This window comes from Panthera tigris, chromosome A3 (genome assembly GCF_018350195.1).
Source record: "Panthera tigris isolate Pti1 chromosome A3, P.tigris_Pti1_mat1.1, whole genome shotgun sequence".
NCBI classification, from domain to species: Eukaryota; Metazoa; Chordata; class Mammalia; order Carnivora; family Felidae; genus Panthera; species Panthera tigris.
Window position 1 is genome coordinate 131126019 of NC_056662.1, and position 20780 is coordinate 131146798.

A 20780-nucleotide genomic window follows, 5' to 3' on the forward strand; every position below is an offset into this window, starting at 1 on the left:
AATATTTCTATTTAAATAGATTTTTGTATTCTCTAAGAGGGAAAATGACTCATTTATGTATTTCTTGTCAATAAGCATGAGGAAGATAACCATATACAAAGTTTTGTCTGATACTTCCTTTTCCATTAAAGATGTCCAAATCTAAAATCAAAGATTTCATAAAATTAAACTCTCTTGGTTGTAAAATAATTTGCCTTTTTCAGCAGTAATGATACTTTTGGGTTTTGTTCCTATTAAGCTTTTGGTTTTCTTTTTTCTAAAAAAATGTTTTTCCTTCCCGTTTTGTTTTCCAGCTCTTTTGTGCTTTTCAAGATGATAAGTATCTATACATGGTAATGGAGTACATGCCTGGTGGAGATCTTGTAAACCTTATGAGTAACTACGATGTACCTGAAAAGTGGGCCAAATTTTATACTGCTGAAGTCGTTCTTGCTCTGGATGCCATACACTCCATGGGTCTCATTCACAGAGATGTAAAGCCTGACAACATGCTCTTGGATAAACATGGACATCTCAAGTTAGCAGATTTTGGCACATGTATGAAGATGGATGAAGTAAGTAATAAGCAAGTAAAAAAATGCTACTTTAAAAACAGTTTTTTTAATCTTTATTTATTTTTGAGAGAGAGAGAGAGACAGAGCATGAGCTGGGGAGCAGCAGAGAGAGGGGGAGACACAGAATCGGAAGCAGGCTCCAGGCTCTGAGCTGTCAGCACAGAGCCCGACATGGGGCTTGAACTCACGGACCGTGAGATTATGACCTGAAACAAAGTCAGACGCTGAACTGACTGAGCCACCAGGCTCCCCCCAAAATGCTACTTTTTAAAAACAAAAATAAAAGAAACTTCAAATCTTTATTTTTTTTGAGCAAAGATAAATTTAGTTTTGCTAACTGTTTAGTGACTGAAACAAAACTTTTTTTAACTGATCATCTTGTTACAGAGTGCTTTATTTATAATTATGTAGCATTGGATTTGGTGAATATAAGAGAAATAAGAATGCAAATAGCTTGAGGCATCTTCCTCATAGAATGTTGATAAACAGTTGCTACCAATCGAAACTACTGCATGTGTAAAATGATCCAGGTGAAGAAATAAGACACAAAATATAAATTAAGGTACATGGGTTTTTCCATCACCATTATTATTTCTGTATTTTTCCTTTAAAAAAAAAAAGCTAAGGTAAGAAGTTTATGATCCTATCACCTGCTAACCCTGTCTGCGTCAACCACATTGAATAAATTTGGGAGCATCATCTGTTGTGTACTTTACCTGGTAAACAATTCACATTTTGATCAATAGATTCAGTAGTGTTAACGTCATAGCCGATTATGTTGATTTTATTCCTGTTGTAAAATTTATCTCTTTTTCTCTGTAAGTGTACCGTGTAATTCCTGTTCGTTTTTTAGTTTCCCTATTGGATCTTGGGGGGTGACTTACATCCATCAGACTTTCTAAATGTTAATGTAAATGGACAGCGGACTGGATGCCATCTTCTGTATGGTGTTTATAACCTTCCAGTATGCCTATATCGCTGTTCATATTTCATAACCAGAATACTTTATCAAAGAAAAAAAGAATATCTTATAAAGATACTTGTTTAGAAGTAAGCTGATTTTCCTTCTCTTTGCCTCTTCTCATGCCACCTGTGTGGCATTCACTCCTGTCGATCCTACTGCCCCCATCAGCGATCTGTAATGTTCCAAGCTCAGCTCAGATTTTACCTCATTTAGAAAGTCTTCCTTACAATCCTAACCTGATGGATCACGTTCCTAATGTTCTTACTTATTTAGAATTTGTGCTGTGTTTCACAGGCCATTTTCACGTATCTAGGTTTGTACGTCCTGTCTACTCAACTAATACTTAACATTCCTTTCTCCTTTGGTCTTCTTCCTGGATTTTGTCCTTGTGTCCGTGTTCTGCATTCATGAGTCCGTGTTTAATAGATGGAGCATTTGTCCCCAGAGCTCCCTCCTGTGGTATGAAATGGTTAATAGTAAAAATTATCTTCAATGAAAATAAAGTATAAAATAATTTCTAATAGGATGCTAAACCTTTTTATGTCTGTTGTACAAAGTGAGTGATGTTTATGTGTTGAACTTCCATGAGTCTATTCTGATTTTAATTAAACCAAAAACTTTTGGGAGGGTGTAGAGAAATAAGTCACGTCACGTGTTTTTAGGGTAGTAAGAATAAAAATGACTAAGGAAAGAGGGGTATATAGAGTGTGAGAGTGTGAGAAACAGGACAGAATATGGTATTTATAGCATAATCTTACAAGCACGTAAGTGAATACTAAATTTAGCAATTTAAATATCTTAAATTGTCTCTTAATAAGACAAAATAAAATGTGGTTTATATAATTATGTACTATTTTTTAAGTCAGGTACATATAGCTGAGCTAATTATAATCCTTGGTTCATCGCTTATTGCTGTTAGTAGTCAACAGAAAGGCTTCATCTTGTTTTTAGTTTATAATGTTTTCCCCCTTTCTGTTTCAGTCTTATTCTCTTTCCCTGATAAACAACCAGTGTCATGTGTTTACTATAAGTTCTTGCACGCTATTGGTATGATGTACATATGTATAAATGGTATCATGGCATGAATGTCATTTTTTTAAACTTTCTTCGCTCAACACTGTTTTATATCTTTTCTAATATATGTAAATTAGCTCATTGCTTCTTAGTATTCCGTAGGGTCTATCTGTTAATTTCACTTATTCCCCCTTATGTTGGATTCCTAGGCCACGTCCATTCCCCTGCCACCAACAGTGCCATGTTGAACCTAGTTAAACTTAGATGCTGAACATCTTTAGGTGTGGCCCATGTGTATTCTGACAAGGGTTTCCTCTAATACATGCCTAGAGGTGGGACTGCTGACTCAGAGGATACGTAAAGTACGAACTACCTGACCTCTGGAATGGCTGTGATTGTCACAGCCCCTGCTGGTAGTGCATTAGCGACCCTGTCTCCGTGGCGTCACTCCCCCTTCCTATTACTCACTCTCTAACTCTTACCAGTTCCATGGGTGTAAGGTAGTAGCTTAAAAAAGAAATTGCATTTCTTTCATAACTAATGATAGCAGACTTTTCTTCACGTAATTGCCAGTCGTTTATCTCTTGAATTACTTGTGTGTGTCTTTTGACCCTTTTAAAAGCAACTTGTTGAAGTGAAGAATTCCTTATGTAATCTCGATAGTGATTCCACAGATCTTCCGGTCAGCTACCCGTTTGTGTCTTTCGAACAGAAATTCTTATTTTCCATGTAGTGAAATAGGTATTTTTTAAATATTGAAGTTTAAAAATGTTGTTTGTTTTACCCCAAACTTCCATGCCTCAAGTGATAATAATGATGAGAACAACTATGTATGTTGAAGAACAAAGGAGTTTTTTATTAAAAACTGTAGTACATAGAATTCATAATCTTGTTATTTTAGCTGTTAATGTAAATAGTGCTGTTGCATATTTGAGGTTCATCACTTTATCTGCCTCTGTTTGATTCTCATTATGGCCTCAAAGCTGTTAGAGGTGCTCCTGGCTTCATTCTCTTTCGTCTGCTTGTCTGTGGATGGGATCAGCACCCTGGGGTGTGGGTCACGTCTGGCCTGTGGCCTGTCTTGTACTCAAAACGGTTTGTCCAGTTTTAAAAGATTGTTGAAAAAAAAAAAGAGAGAGAGAAGGTAGTAGATAGAGATCCTGTGTGGCCACAAAATCTAAAATATTTACTGGCCCTTTAAAGGAAAGTTTGCCAACCCTTTACTACAATATTGACCGAAATTCTCAAATTATTTTTTAGCTCTTCTGGCATCATATGAAACAATATGCCATGGATAAATGCAAAAATAAAATACAACTAAAAATTATACAAGGACTAGACTAATTTGTTACTGTCACAGTTCATTAAGAGTAATGGTATATCTCATTAAGTTCGCTCATTAATAAATTGTGGTTAATACAGGGTTTTTTTGATGCTGTCATTCTTTTTCTCTCTGGAAAAAATATGTAGATGTACGTGAATGCCCCAGTGTAGTATATTTATATCTAGGTGTATCTCCATGATAGCCGAGAAGTACGGCTATTGGAATTACTTGCTGTGTTGGGTAAATTGAGTTTCTCCTTTGCTCGTCATTAGGCACTTCATAGCCACTTTACCAACTTTTAAGGCACGTTTTACATTAGTGTTTTAAATTACCTAGAAATAATGTAAAATTATAACCCTGAATATTCTAGTGTATACTATTTGATTAAATTGAGGCTATACTTCTTTAAAAGCTAATTGGCAAATTGTTACTGTTCTTAACCCTTCTAGAAATGACATCAGTTTTTAAAAATGGAGGTGTTTCTACTCGGGTTTCTGAAAAAACCCTATTTTCTGCAAAATTATACATGAAGAAGAACAGGTTTTTGGACGAGGTCGGGACAGGCCATTCAAAAGCTATGCAGCTTTGTAACCAGAGCCCAAATGAAAGTAATAATTGGTACCCCAGGAGATAACTGGAATAACAGGCAGCTTTTTGTGCCTGGAGCACTGTGTAGTGCGGACGGAGATGGGCTTCTAAACCAGTTGGGCTGTTTTTAGATAGAACACAAGAAGAAGTAGGACTTTCCGCTAGCCCAAGAAGGTTATGAGGCAGGGGATGTGCCTATTTGAGAAAGGAGCTCCTGGTGCAAGTACTTATTTTTAATTATTAAAATGAAGCAAATAGACTCCTGCCTGTGTAGCAGTCAAGCTGAGGCCTTAATGTGTCTGATAATTAAGAACTCCATTTACAAGTTTTCCCACTTTCACAGGAAGCATTTATTATTATTTTTTAAATGTCTGGGGTTTTTTTTAATGTTTATTATTGAGAGACGGCATGAGCATGGGAAGGGCAGAGAGAGGAGAAGACACAGAATCTGAAGGAGGCTCCAGGCTCTGAGCTGTCAGCACAGAGCTTGACGCGGGCCTCGAACCCACAAACCCAGCAAGATCATGACCTGAGCCGAAGTCAGACGCTCAACCGACTGAGCCACCCAGGCGGCCCATAAATGTCTATTTATTTTTGAGAGAGATAGCATGTGAGTGGGGAAGGGACTGGGAGAGAGAGAGGAAGGCAGAGATTCCCATGTAGGCTCCCTGCTGTCAGCACAGAGCCTGATGCAGGGCTCGAACCCAAGAAACATTAGATCATGACCTGAGCTGAAACTCAGATGCTCAATCTACTGAGCCACCCAGGTGCCCCATTACAGGAAGCATTTAAGAATAGTTTCCTGGACCAACCTCATGATTTGTGATGGACTGATTTTGTGTTTTTAGTAAATCTCCCCATTTATGATATTTTATCCATTATAAAACGCCAGATATATTTTAGCAGCCATTTAATCTGATCTATTTAAAGTATTTTTGAGGAAGTTTTTGAAAATACGTACCTGTTTATGTTGCTCTCCTGCTTAGATTTCTGTCATCGACTGAATAAAGTTCAAACTCCTTAGCTTGTCCTATGAAGCTTCCCTTTCTTTCTTTCTTTCTTTCTTTCTTTCTTTCTTTCTTTCTTTCTTTCTCTTAAAAAAAATTTTTTTTTTTTTTTACGTTTATTTATTTTTTGAGAGACATAGAGAACAAATTGGGGAGGGGCAGAGAGAGAAGAAGACATAGAATCTGAAGCAGGCTCCGAGCTCCGAGCCGTCAGCACAGAGCCCAACGCGGGGCTTGAGCTCAAACTGTGAGATTATGACCTGAGCCGAAGTCGGACGCTTAACTGATTGAGCCACCCACGCGCCCCATCATACAAAGCTTCTTATGATGACATGATCCCTTCCACTTTTCACCCTCATTTTCTATCATTTGACCTTTTGTACCTTATGGTTCAGGGGTCTTAAATTACATTTAGTTGTTTTTTATGCCATGAAATCAATAATTTCATGATTCCTGGCCTTCATATATGATGTTGAATACAGTTTACTTGGCAGATTCCTACTCATACCTTGAAACTCCAAAGTTTTCTTATCTTGCAAAAGCTCCTCAGGTTACTCCTATGTCCTTTGGACACACCTCCTTTTTGGAGCATTTTCTTCTTTTTTGGCAGTGTAAGTCGAAGACTTGTCTTGTATTTTCTCTGTCCCAGCTCTGGAATCAGCTGCTTCTCTAAGAAGCTCAGATTTCTTTTATTCAAGAATGGGATTTAGAGGGGCACCTGGGTGGCTCAGTCAGTTGATTGTCTGACTCTTGGTTTCGGCTCAGGTCACGATCTCGCGGTTCATGGGTTCGAGCCCCATGTCGGGCTCTCTGCTGGCAGTGCAAACCCTGCTGGCGATTCTCTCTTTCTCCTTCTCTGCCCCTCCTCTACCCCACGCTCTCTGTCTCTCAAAATAAATAAATAAAACTTAACAACAAAAAGAATGGTGTTTAGAAATCAGTATTTGGGTGCTCGATGTGCTTCTTGCCCCTGGAGTGTCATTATTTCTAGGCCTGGTCAGCAGACACGTGTATACCAAATAGACTATATGTGTTAATCATGCACACACATTCGTATTTAATTCTGTACTTATGGGTCTGTATATATAGGCTACTAAAAGTTCTGAGTTCACACTGATAATTCTGATTCTTGTCCTACACCGCAGGGTTCATTCGCATCCTCCTCCTTTCTGTTTGATAATTGCTTTTTCAGTCAATGAGAAACCTGGCTCTCATTGTCTACACTATATTTACCTACTTGTTCACCTCTAGGATACACTTAAAATTATTTCAGAATTACCAATTCCTACCTCTGTGACAAACAGATTTATTAATTAGAATGTATTATTTTTTGTGCAGTTCCTTTTGTGTTTAGCCTTATAGTATATGTTAAAGATACTGTTTTCCAAAGTTACTTAGGTCATTTCTTTTATCCTTACCCCATTTATTGTGGTTATGTTGTTAATTTACAAAACAGGTTCATTTCTTACTATATGTATTCCATTTAGTGTACCTCCCTCACACACATCCTGGTTGATATTAATTGTTTATTTATAGTTTTTAAGACGTGTGAAACATTTCCCTGGTTTTAAGATTAAAACTGTACAATGCATGCTCAGAGAAGGATCCCTGCCTCCTTACTCCTACTACCCCACTCCCATACTTCCTTCTTTCCACCCTGTTCTCTCACCCACCACCCCATAGGTAAACCAGGTCTTTTTAGTTTCTGGTTTGTCCTTCCTGTATTTCTTTAGAATACGTTAAGAGACTTGTCATAAATGTGGATTCTGTACTCATATAATATGAGAACTTCTCCAGGAGATAATTTTAAAATATCTTTCCTAAATGTTTTTTTAAAAAAATTTCAACCTCCAATATGCTGGTCAGAAACTATGGTTGGAATATTTTTCCAAAAGCAGGGTGCTATTAACTCAGTTCTTCAGTCCTGTGAAAGTATTCTGCAACTGATTATTAAACTTGGTCTCCGTCTTACCTTTCCTGTTTTTATTGTTGTGAAGCTTTACTGTTAGCTGATTGGGACTTCACTGTGTTTCTTGAATGTGCTTTATATGACGTCATGCTTGTTTCTTTACTTTTGCTCTTTTTCTGCCCTAGCTGTCATGTCATGGGCTCTCCTTTCAAGCCTGACTTATCTAAGCCTTTACAGCCTAACTTTATGCCAGTTATGTTTGTATCTTACCCTTTCCTCTCCTTCCTCTAAACCTTTGAATGCTAACTAATTTTTTTTTAAGTCTAATTTCTGGGGCACCTGAGTGATTCGGTTGGGTGGCCAACTTTTGATTTTGGCTGAGGTCATGATCTCACAGTTTGTGGAATTGAGCCCTGCCTCAGGTTCCACCCGGGCTGATAGTGCAGGGCCTACTTGGGATTCTCTCCCTCTTTCTCTCTCTCTCTCTCTCTCTCAAATAGAAAATGAATAAATGAATGAATGAATGAATAAATAAGTAAGTAAGTAAGTAAACCTCTTAATGTTTCCTCTAGTAGAAGTTTAGGATAGTCCATGATAAAAATTGATTTTATGCTCTGCATTTTGAAGTCAGGTACTGATTTTTTCATCTTTTATCCTAAGTACTGATCCATACAAATTATCACCCTCATAATTTGCCCCATTATTTTCAGAACTTTTATTTTATTTGTATTCAAACTAAAATGGCTTTTATGCTCTATTTGCTATATTCTTGGGTAAGTAAAATGATTGAATTGTTGCTAATATGAGGAATGAAAAGATTGTTTTTGAAATTAATTTCCTATGATTAACATTTTATTGCTATTAAATACATTTACATAAGTCATATTTATAAAATACGTAGAACTTCCTTTTCCCAAAGAAAAGTCATAATACTTAGTATGGGGGAATTTATGTAGCTTCCTTATGAGCAGCGTGGGTGACATACTTTTCACTGGGCAGGTAAAGGAAATGGAGGGCATTTAAATTCATCTATAAAATCTTAGCAAGTTTGGACAGAGCTAAAGGTGAATGAGTATTATTTAGTGTTATATTGTTATACTGATTTAATTTTACAGCCCACACACATATACAAACATACACATATGTATATGCTACAACACACACTCACGTACTTCTATTTATGATAGTTCTTATCCTTGTCAAAAAGACATCAGATAGGGAGTATCTTATTACACACCAAAACTAAACACAGATAATGGTGTTTTTACCATTTTGTCAAATAACCTTCATGCCACAGCTCTGTATTTCTAAATATGCAGCTTGGTGGTATAGCTTTCAAACTGTTAAGATCTTTTAATTTAAACATTAGATCTATTTCCCCCATTTTTTTTTCTTAATAATAAGAACCATTTTTATCCAGCCTCCAAACTAGGCTCTTTGTAATCTTAAATACTGCCGGTTCCTTTGAAAATACCAAAACTTCTAATTCTTTTCTCCAGGTTAGTGCCTTAAGATCGCGTTTTGTACTTCCTTGTAACCGCCCTCCTAACTAATTAGTAGTGTAAGAAAAAGTAACAAAAGGTGTTGATTTGCATGGAATTCCCATGCAGTGTACCACTTTTTACTTCTTTCATTGATGAAGCCTCCTGTATTTTAGAGTTGAAAAGTTACCCTTGATTTCCCGTAATCCTGACACTTCTAAGCATTTCATGATACATTTACCTCCTGTCCTCCTAAAGCTATATCAGCAATGAAGCTCTATTGGTAGCAATTTGTAGCCACTGTGTATATAATATTAAATGAGTTAGTTGCATTTATGTGTCTATGGTTTTACATACAACTGTTTTTCTTGGTCTCTGCTCTCTACCCAGACAGGCATGGTGCATTGTGATACAGCAGTTGGAACACCTGATTATATTTCACCCGAGGTTCTCAAATCACAAGGGGGTGATGGTTACTATGGGCGAGAATGTGATTGGTGGTCTGTGGGTGTTTTCCTTTTTGAGATGCTGGTGGGTAAGTAAATATTTCAACTTCTGTTTTTAAAAATCCACCTGATACCACTTTAGTTTTAAGTGAAGAATTTGAAAATATGAGGAAATTAATTGTGTGCTGTGGAAAGAAGTGGAATTTTTAAAAACGTGGAATTAGTTTTATCAGTTATGACAGGTTGTGATTGGAAAATTAAGACCAAGCCTTGTACTGACACAGTGATTTAGTGGATTATAAAAGGAATTAAAAGTATACTGCTGGAAATAATCTTTCAGTAGACCTTTTTGTATGAAGACAGTGTTAGAATAAGAAGCAAGTATACAGCTGCAGTGGGCCTCCAGTCCCAGATTTTCTTGACCAAGTATTTGTTGTAAATATTTTAAATGTAAAGCTGTTAATATTTGTTTCAGCAATAATAGAGGATTAAAAGTACTCTTTACTTTATGTAATTATGTTACCTAATTGATTCTTGTCAACTGTGTTTCTTCTGTTGTATTTATCTATGGTTAGTAAATCTAGTAAAATCATTAATAGTTATTGACCAATTTGACTATCAAGATAAAAATATTTTATAATAATATTTCATTCTCAGAAAACTCAGAGGCATATTTAATAATTTCTTTCACTGTGACCAAATCAAAATTTGAAAGGCTCATGTATTCCAAAACTTTTTTTATATCATCACTTTCATTCTTAAGATTTCTGATTCCAAAGTACTGGGGTCACAAAAATATCTTGTGGCTAAGGAAGCCAGTGACTGAATCATCTGGCTTGGGGATGAGGGCAGATATAGCTAAATCTACTTTCTGGGGCAAGTGTGATAAGGCTGATAACATTATAGGAAATAACTTCAGAGTTGAAAATATATTTTTAGAAATTGAAGAATTTATTTTCTAGAGGATGTCCCTAAAAAAATTGATAGCGGAAAATCTGTGAAATCTGTGGGATAGTTGAGTATGATTATTACTGAAAAAAAAAAAGAGAATATTTTGGTAAGTCTCAAATTTAAATAATAATTAGCCATGGACCGTTTTTGTGGCATAAGTTGCCTTCTCTTGGTGACCATCTTGTGTATGTAGTACTGATCTTGCTATGCTTAAACTCATGTCATTGTATGACCTACATTATTTTGGGCCTTTGTTATTGAAGTGCATCCCTTTATTTATTTTTTATTATTATTTTTTTAATGTTTATTTATTATTGAGAGACAGGGAGAGAGACAGCATGAGCATGGGAGGGGCAGAGACAGGAGAAGACACAGAATCCGAAGCAGGCTCCAGGCTCTGAGCTGTCAGCACAGAGCCTGATGCGGGGCTCGAACTCACCAACTGTGAGATCATGACCTGAGCTGAAGTCGATGCTCAACTGACTGAGCCACCCAGGCGCCCCTCCATTGCTTTATATGCAGAGTGTGTTCCCTGGTAGCTGTCCATTCTCCCCACCTCTGGCCCAAACTGATGATACATTAGGTGTATTTTGTGATCTTTTGAAAGTAGAATATATTCTAAGATTTGCCTGAAGTCTTCTAGGGATTTAGAAAATAATGTACTTTGGAGGAACTCACATGACACCTTTGGAGGGACCATTTAAATTCCTGCTGTTGTTTTCAACTCTGAGAGTTGAATTTAATGAGTTTGAATGACACTGATTTACAGTATTCTGAGCCTACTCTGGTGCCTGCCTGCTCAGGTTAGTTAGCACTGGACTTCATTTAAAGGACTCTATTGCAGTTAAAAATGGCCCTAGAAAAATCTTGAATTCATTTGTCCTTCCATGCACTTGACAAATTTAAAGTTAACATATTTAAATATTATGAAAAGTGTTTAATTTGCATTCTCTGTTACACTCCGTGTCTTCTTTCTTGGAATTTTAGGGGATACTCCATTTTATGCAGATTCACTTGTAGGAACATATAGCAAAATTATGGATCATAAAAACTCACTGTGTTTCCCAGAAGATGCAGAAATTTCTAAACATGCGAAGAATCTCATCTGTGCCTTCTTAACAGATAGGTAATATACGTTGAATTTCTTTGTAGAGAGCCCTTAACTTCTAAATTCGTAGAAACGGAAGCATAGCTAACTCTTATTTGCATACGAAATCTCATTCTCTTTATCCAAATTGCACTTAATTCTGGGTGAGGCTTTTCCTACTGCTAGGCCTGGTGTTGGGTTACTCTCGTCGTTATGTGTGCGCAATCCCACTGAAATCTTAACTCTGACCTTAACCTTCGTGTCTAAGAAGAGAAAAATAGAACTTGGTAAGATAATGTATTTGAAAGAAATAAGGCTTATGTTATTCACATTTTATCCTTAAAAGTAATTAAGCCATAGGACTCTTATTTGTACATCTTTTGAGAGAAGAGTGTTTTGTGCAGATACATACTTGACTGGTTATAATCTCAAAAGCTTTTTGTATTTGACTTGGGAGTGCCCCCTTTCCAGCCCTTTTATATCTGCATTTGAATATGAGTAAGTTTGCCTGGGAAATTTGATATTTTTTTAAAACAAAATGGGTGAACAGTGTTGTGAAAACCTGCCTCAAAAAGAGAAGATAGAAACTCTTTGCAGTTTCTTCCTTGGCCCTTCTATTTAATTCTTTTAGATTTGTGGTAAGAGTCATTCTATCAAAGGGCAACATTTATAACCGGTGTGTGCACTGCAGTCCAAACTTGACACACTAGCATTATGATCTTAAGGAAATTATTTTACTTTGGGGGAAAATAATTTTACTTACCCATAAATGATGGGGTCAGATTCAATCAATGATAGCTGAGGGCATTTCGAGCTCAAAAGTGCTGTGATTTCTCAGCAAACCATACTGATTTTTAGCCAGTTGCTGTTACAAGGAGTCCTGTAGTGACTGTCCTCATGTACTCATATCTTTGCATGTATTCTGGAGGATAAGATCTTAAAGGTAGAATTCTAGGATACACACTTTAAAATGAGTTGATGTTGCAGTCCCTATCAAAATAACACCAGCATTCTTCACAGAGCTAGAACAAACAATTCTAAAATTTGTATGGAACCAGAAAAGACCCCGAATGGCTAAAGCAATCTTGAAAAAGAAAAACCAAAGCTGGAGGCATCACAATTCCTGACTTCAAGCTATATTACAAAGCTGTAATCATCAAGACAGTATGGTACTGGCACAAAAACAGACACTCAGATCAATGGAACAGAATAGAGAACCCAGAAATGGACCCACAAACATATGGCCTGCTAATCTTTGACAAAGCAGGAAAGATTATCCAATAGAATAAAGACAGCCTCTTCAGCAAATGGTGGTGGGAAAACTGGACAGCAACATGCGGAGAAATGAACCTGGACCACTTTCTTACACCATATACAAAAATAAACTCAAAATGGATGAAAGACCTCAATGTAAGAAGCCATCAAAATCCTCAAGGAGAAAGCAGGGAAAAACCTCTTCGGCTTCAGCCACAGCAACTTCTTACTCAGTATGTCTCCGGAGACAAGTGAAGCAAAAGCAAAAATGAACTATTAGGACCATCAAAATAAAAAGCTTTTGCACAAGGAAGGAAACAATTAGCAAAACTAAAAAGCAATTGACAGAATGGGAGAAGATATTTGCAAATCATATATCAGCTGAAGGGTTATTACTCAAAATCTATAAAGAACTTTCAAACTCAACACCCAAAAAAACAAATAATCCAGTGAAGAAATGGGCAAAAGACATGAATAGACACCTCTCCAAAGAAGACATCCAGATGGCCAACCAACACATGAAAAAATGCTCCACATCACTCATCGCCAGGGAAATACAAATTGAAACCACAATGAGATACCACCTCACACCTGTCAGAATGGCTAACAACTCAGGCAACAACAGATGTTGGCGAGGATGTGGAGAGAGAGGATCTCTTTTGCACTGCTGGTGGGAATGCAAATTGGTGCAGCCATTCTGGAAAACAGTATGGAGGTTCCTCAAAAAATTAAAAATAGAACTGCCCTACAACCCAGCAATTGCACTACTGGGTATCTATCCAGGGAATACAGGTGTGCTGTTTCAAAGGGGCACATGCACCCCAATGTTTATAGCAGCACGATCAACAATAGCCAAAGGATGGAAAGAGCCCAAATGCCCATCGATGGATGAATGGATAAAGAAGATGTGGTCTATATATACAATGGAGTATGACTCGGCAATCAAAGAGGATGAAATCTTGCCATTTGCAACTACGTGGATGGAACTAGAGGGTATTATGCTAAGCAAAATTAGAGAAAGACAAATATCATATGATTTCCCTCATAATGAAGAATTTAAGATACAAAACTGATGAACATAAGGGAAGGGACAAAAATAATATAAAAACAGGGAGGGGGACAAAACATAAGAGACTCTTAAATATAGGGAACAGAGGGTTGCTGGAGGGATTGTGAGGGGAGATGGGCTAAATGGGAAAGGGACATTAAGGAATCTACTCCTGAAATCATTGTTGTACTATATGCTAACTAACTTGGATGGTAATTAAAAAATTAATTAAAATGAGTTGATGTTGCAAAATTGACACCCAGAGAAGTCACATCAGGGTGTATATCCATTGATTATAGTTACTTCTTCATTCTCATCAAACTGAATATCATGATTTTTTTTCCCATCTGAAGCATTGTTAGTTTTTCTCATTAGAGAGGTTAATCATTTTAATATGTTTATCAATTACAAGATTTGTTAATATCTGATTACCAATCCATGCTGATAAACTCAGAACAGATCCTATATAGTGTTTGATTTGGGACTAGATGGGTTGATGAGGATGACCATAATTTGTGCTGAAAGGTATAATATAAAACAGGATATATAGCACATGTTAATGAAAGGAGTACCATTCATGAGAAATTTGCCTAAACAATTTATTGCGGGGTGGTGGTGCAGTCCAAGGAATGATTGTAAATGGAGAAAAGATATTTTCTTTTCAATTTCTTTTCCATTATTGAAAAGAATTTAATGCCCTCATTGTGCTAGCAGTACTTCCCTCTAAAGTTTACAGGGTTTTTTTGTTTCTATTAAACATAGCTCCAGGGGCATATATATATATAAAAAAAAAAAAGATGCTTTTTATGTCCATACAATCTTCATTGAAGACTCAAAAGGTCAAAGAATGAAATTGTTCATCAGAGTTAATACTGATAGCTTCTAGCAATGTGTGAATTCTTTTTAAGAGATTTTTAAAATAACATTTTTATTAGAGAGGCTTTGAATAACTCTTCTGTATCAAAGTTAGACCTGTGTTCATTTTCCATCATGAAGTTGGTCATGCAGTTTTGGCCCATGCAGATGAATATTTTTACTTGAAAGCCTCATGTGTACTTTTGTTTGATACAAACTACAGAGGGAAATACATTTCCTTTTTCATGGCATTTACTATGCAGTCCTTTTAATCTAGAGAGATCATATATTGTAAAATTGGCATTGCTTTTTTTTGAAAAACATTTAAGCTTGAAACTTTTGATAAAGATATCTCGGGGCGCCTGGGTGGCTCAGTCAGTTAAGCGGCCGACTTCGGCTCGGGTCATGGTCTTGCAGTCCGAGAGTTCGAGCCCTGCGTCGGGCTCTGTGCTGACAGCTCAGAGCCTGGAGACTGTTTCGGATTCTGTGTCTCCCTCTCTCTGACCCTCTCCTTTTCATGCTCTGTCTCTCCCTGTCTCAAAAATAAATAAAATGTTAAAAAAAATTTTTTTAAAAGATATCTCAAAGTCATTTGTGATCCTTATTTTGATCCTTGTCAAGATAAGAGTTATTTTTTTTTTGTTTTTTTCATAATCTTTTTATAATACAGTCTTAACTTGTATTGTTTAGGGAGGTACGACTTGGGAGAAATGGGGTAGAAGAAATCAAACAACATCCTTTCTTTAAGAATGATCAGTGGAATTGGGATAACATAAGAGAGAGTAAGTCAGTAACTTTAAATATTTCCATTCCATCACATTTGAAATCTCAAAAATTGATTCCTCTTTTGAATTAATAAGCATGTTTGATATTCTTAATGATACTACTTTTAAATTGGGAGGTTTCATTTCAAATTTGTTCTGTGGCAATATTCATAACTAAATTAATGTTCCTCAATATCTTAAACTAATTTGTATTTATTAGCAATATTTCTTAATACTTTTATAATAGATTTCTTAATTTGGCACATTTTTTATGAATCCAGATAACTTTCAGAATCAGGGAAATAGCCTTGAATTTGAATGAGTTTGAATTAATAAATCACTATATGGAGACAATACTTTGATGAATACTAGAATAAGCATAGTAATTCATTCTAACTTTATATATATTTGACATTAATTCGTTTTAAGAGTAAGAAATATTTTACTTACAGAGTATAAAAAGCCGAAGACTGAAGAATGTATGTGCAGTTACTGCTGCTTTCAATTTTAGTACCTATAATAATACCATATTCCTCTCCTTGTTTAGATTTATCTATAGATAAAGCTTATCCGATAAAGTAATAAAATAGTTAATAAGGTTTTTATTTTTTGAAATGATAAAATGTAAACCATGTTACCAAAATTTTCTATGGTAAATCATAATGTTATTGATTAGTTATATATTATTAATATGTCATGTGCTGGTATCACACAATCGCATATTGTAATTGATATAAAACAAAATCTGGATGGCTAGTGTATATTTGGATTATGCATAAAACAATTCATTTCTTTTCTTCTAACAGCGGCAGCTCCTGTAGTACCTGAACTCAGCAGTGACATAGACAGCAGCAACTTTGATGACATCGAAGATGATAAAGGAGATGTAGAAACCTTCCCAATTCCTAAAGCTTTTGTGGGAAATCAGCTGCCTTTTATAGGATTTACCTACTATAGAGAAAATTTGTATGTGATTTGTTTGTTACATTTTTATTGCTTTCAAGACTGTGCTATAAGAGTTGTCTTACTGTGATACTCTGGACTATAGAAGATAAAGTGTTCATTTGTTTTAAACTGCTGAGTTTCTCAAAAGGACTATCAAAAGTTACTTTTCATTTAATTCCATTATTTCTGAATGTTGTATTCAGTTACAAATGAATGCAAGGCACTGTTCTGTATTCTTTGGGGGATACAGAGTAAGACCAAATACGTACTTTTGAAGGAACTTATCAACTAATGACGGATATAAGAGAATAATATAGTCGTAATGAAGGGTAGAATGTGATATTTGCCTTATGAAAGGTACTGGGCCACCTGGGTGGCTCAGTCGGTTCAGCGTCTGACTTTGGCTCAGGTCATGATTTCATAGTTTGTGAGTTCGAGCCCAATCAGGCTTGCTGCTGTCACACAGAGCCAGCTTCGGATCTTCTGTTCCCCTGCTCTCTCTCCCTCTCTCTCATAAATAAATCTTGGGGCACCTGGGTTGCTCAGTCAGTTGAGCATCCAGCTTCAGCTCAGGCCATGATCTCACAGTTTGTGAGTTTGAGCCCTTCATCGGGCTCTCTGCTGTCAGCACAGAACCTGCTTCACTTCAAATCCTCTGTACCCCTTTCTCTCTCTGCCCCTCCCCAGCTCACACTCTCTCTCTCTCTCTCTCAAAACAAACAAACAAAAAAAACATTAAAAAATACCTACATTTTAAAAAGGAAAAAAAGAAAGGCACCAACATATCTGAGGTGGTTCAAATAGAATGGTTCTGAAGAAAAATAAAAGTCACATCTTTGGGGTGAGGGTATGCAGTCAGGTAAGACCTCAGGGAAGGGGTGGCGTTTGTAAAAACAAGAAAGGGTTTTGAGTGGCCGAGACGTGGGGAGGTTAGGTGACAGCTGTGGGCAGGTGAACCATGGAAGCCAAAGTGTGGCCTGTTAGCACGCGTTGGGACAGAGTAGTGTGGTCCTAGGGCTCAAACACAAGGTGCTTATTGCTGTATTTTGATCATTTGGAAGACCTAACGAGATTGCGAGTGTTTTGCCTACAATCTCTCCATGTAGCACAGAGCCTGGCACAAGACCAGTAAGTACTGATTGACTGCAGTGAGTATTGGGTGTAAAGATTAAAAACTGTTGGAGTTAAGCAGCAGGTGATTATTGTGTGCTATACTGAGGGACTTTTGACTTTGACACGTAGCGAGGCATTAAAGACATTGGAGAAACATATTTGAGAAACTTGGTACTTCCATGTATGGAATGGTAGGGGGGACCAACCATTATGGTTTGCCCAGGACCGAGGGGCTTCCTGGGATGTGGCCAGGGACTTTCATGCTGAAACTGAGAAAATTCTAGGTAGACCAGGATGAGTTGGACACCCTGCCAACAGTAGTACTCTAAAAACTCTTGTCATGCTCACTGAGATGAGGATATGAGTGCCTGGAGAAACCCAAGCATATTTATAGGCAGTGAGGAAGGACCCAGTTAAAGTGAGATACTGATATTTAAATAGAAGTGATGACTTATGTATTAAGACCTGGGAATCAAGAGATGTTATCTTTGAAAAGGAGGAGAGGGGTCTCTTTTCTAGAAGATTTCCAGATAAGATAGTTCTAGGAACTCAAAATGAGATGAAGAGGGGGAAGGTATAGGCCATATAGTGACTCCAGTCTCAACAATATTAAAGACTAGAACATCAGATAAGAGTGGGGGGCAGAACAAGTGCAGCATTTTAAATTATCGAGAATGATATAAATGTCTAAAGGGGAAAACAGTGCTTCATTTAAAATATATTGAAGTAAAAAAGAGAAATCTTTTTGATTGGAGTTTAATTCTGAGAATAATTTGGGGATATTAGAAAATGGATTAAAATGACATGCAAAGAATTTATCTCCTGTCTTTCCCTCTAGGTTATTAAGTGACTCTCCATCTTGCAGAGAAAATGATTCAATACAGTCAAGGAAAAATGAAGTACGTATAAATTTTCACTATTTAGTCACATGTTCGACTAATTTAGTAATATCCATGTGTTTAAAAAGTTCATTTGATGCTACTTTTTGAACCATTTTCTGGTGTTCTTTGTTGTAATACAGTTCACAAAACATTGAGATGATGGATTTATTTGACAGGTAGTATTGTGGAAGATAGGTGGCTAGTAAAAAGATGAATTAAACATAGCTCTTAGGCATAGTTTTAATAGCAAAAAAGTGATAGGTTTATCAACATCTACAATCTCAGAAAATTTTATAATCTTAGTACTCTAAAAGAATATAGATAATAAGCTCTAAGGGTACAGAAATTGTGGAGAAATTAATATTTTGAGTGGGAATGAATTCAAACAAAGGTTAATTTTATCAAACTAACAATATTTTGCGGCCTCTATAATTTGTAACCATACACAAAAGTAAATCGTGCGCACGCATACACGTTAATGAGGATGCTAACATTTTCTCCTTAAAATTTATAGAAAGTAAAAAGATTGGCTAGATAATTTTGGCCTGATTTATTTTAGGAATTTTATAAAGCATGCATACATTTTAAATTTCTTTTTTGTTTTGTTTTAAATAGGAAAGCCAAGAGGTATGTTGATGTCACTTATGTTGAAAAACTGAGAAAAACACATCCCTCTGACAATGTTTTGATAGAGCCATTTTCCACCTAGCATTTGGAGTGCTACATCTACTTAAGAGAGAAGTTCCCAGCCTTGTTTCTACCAAGTATTTCTTTTATTATTGCCCCTATGGATTTATTGTTTAAGTATCTATTATGTAATTTTCTTGTTTTTATTTATTAAGGGTATACAACTGATAGTAAGAATTTTGAATGAACAAGTGAAAACAAGCGTGATCAAATTATACTAATGTAATAATAGCCAAAAGTAGTTAAACAGGACTTGTTCATTGGCCTGCGTGTTCTTATTAGGGAAAAATGATAGTTTTGCTTAAGATGTATAAAATATTTAAGAAACTGTGAGTTTCTTAAAGAAACCTAATCAGTAGAAAGAATGTTGGCCTTGGAATCTAATAGACTTGGATTGATTTTTGGCACAGCCACTTACTAGCTAAGCCATCTAGAGAGTTACTCACCTTTTTTGAGTTTCAGTTTCTTTATCGAGTACATACAACACTACCTACCACCTTTTTAGGGTTGTTGTTAGGGTTGATGAGACAGTATTTGTAAAGTGCCTAACATGGGACCTAAGGCATAAAAGGCACTCAAAAAGTTGAGCCCTTTATGAAGGTAATGATGCTCCAAAAATGGATTATTTAATACGTAATATAATTGCAGTTGGTTTAAAGATCAACATATCTGGCCTAGAAGAAGATGTAAAGCATGGCAAGGAAATGACTTATAATCAATTAGCCGCCATTCCTGGAAGACTCATTGACCGTAACTCCTTATAGTAGTGTTCCTGGCACTGTGTAGAAAGATCTAAAGAAGAACTTAAATTCTCATTTTTAAGAGAAGTAATATATTCTTGAGCAAGTGCAGTTAAATATTCCAAATATTTGTTTCAGATATAGACCTTTTCATCTTGTAAGTACACTGTGTGACCGTATTTTTACATAAATAATCTGCAGAAGAACAGTGGAGCATATCAGAGGGTATCCTTTATTCATAATGAATGAGAGACTTGGCGTCATAGAAGAATTCTGCCAAGATTAGAGCGTCTCACTCGTATATTTATGTCATGTTTACATACATAGAAAGCAAGAGATGGAGAATTTTTTTCCTTACGTTGGTAAAAGTCACATTAAGAAGGTACAAAAACTACCATTATAAAGGATCTTATATGAAGCTTAAAAAACAGCTTATCCTTGTCTTTAAGCCTCTCATATTTTAAATGTGACCAAAATTTATAATTATAGTTTCTTGTTTTCGGACAGATTCAGAAAAAACTATACACGTTAGAAGAACACCTTAGCACTGAGATACAAGCCAAAGAAGAATTAGAGCAGAAGTGCAAGTATGTTGTTTAGATATCGAAATGTTGTCTTTTAAAATTTAAGTTCAAACGTCTTACCAAAAAGGAAGAGTTATAAAGTAATTATATGATCGTCTTTGAATTTATACTAAGTAAATGTTTTTATTGTAAATCACTGTTTCTTTTGAAATCCTTTAGATCTGTCAATACTCGCCTTGAGAAGGTAGCAAAGGAGCTAGAAGAGGAGGTAAAGTTGCTGTATGCTTTTCCTTAACATTGTCGTTTGCTGCAAATTGTGATGCCTGCCTTCCCTGCAGAGAGGTGTCTTAGAACCATATTAACACCCATCTTGATGTACAGTAAGACCCACCTTATGTTGCACTGGCGAACAGGACTAAAGTTACAGGATAACCTTGGTGATAAGCCTCATTTTGTTACGGGTTTGCAAACTTGAGTGAATTTAGAATGTGTAGATATTTCACGTAAAAAAATTGGCATTTGTGTCAATTACTTGGCCTAACAACAGAAAGTGACCATTGTTTCTTCTTTTAAATTTCTGTTCCTAACATTTCAGATCCATAGTTTATATTAAGTGAAGATGGTTCAGTGGTAATGGAAGTTAT

At 36.2% G+C, this 20780-nt stretch overlaps 1 protein-coding gene across 3 annotated transcripts in view; it reads left to right on the top strand.

The window, feature by feature from the left end:
* The window catches only part of ROCK2 (Rho associated coiled-coil containing protein kinase 2), a 137385-nt gene that overhangs the window by 81974 nt on the left and 34631 nt on the right, over positions 1 to 20780 (top strand). For all 3 annotated transcript variants that reach the window (XM_042982491.1, XM_042982490.1, XM_042982492.1), the window contains exons 5-13: positions 294 to 554; positions 9232 to 9376; positions 11226 to 11364; positions 15173 to 15264; positions 16053 to 16212; positions 18143 to 18203; positions 18801 to 18812; positions 20120 to 20199; positions 20356 to 20404. In XM_042982491.1, the coding sequence (XP_042838425.1) occupies positions 294 to 554; positions 9232 to 9376; positions 11226 to 11364; positions 15173 to 15264; positions 16053 to 16212; positions 18143 to 18203; positions 18801 to 18812; positions 20120 to 20199; positions 20356 to 20404 (999 nt within the window). The remainder of the gene's footprint in view (positions 1 to 293; positions 555 to 9231; positions 9377 to 11225; positions 11365 to 15172; positions 15265 to 16052; positions 16213 to 18142; positions 18204 to 18800; positions 18813 to 20119; positions 20200 to 20355; positions 20405 to 20780) is intronic.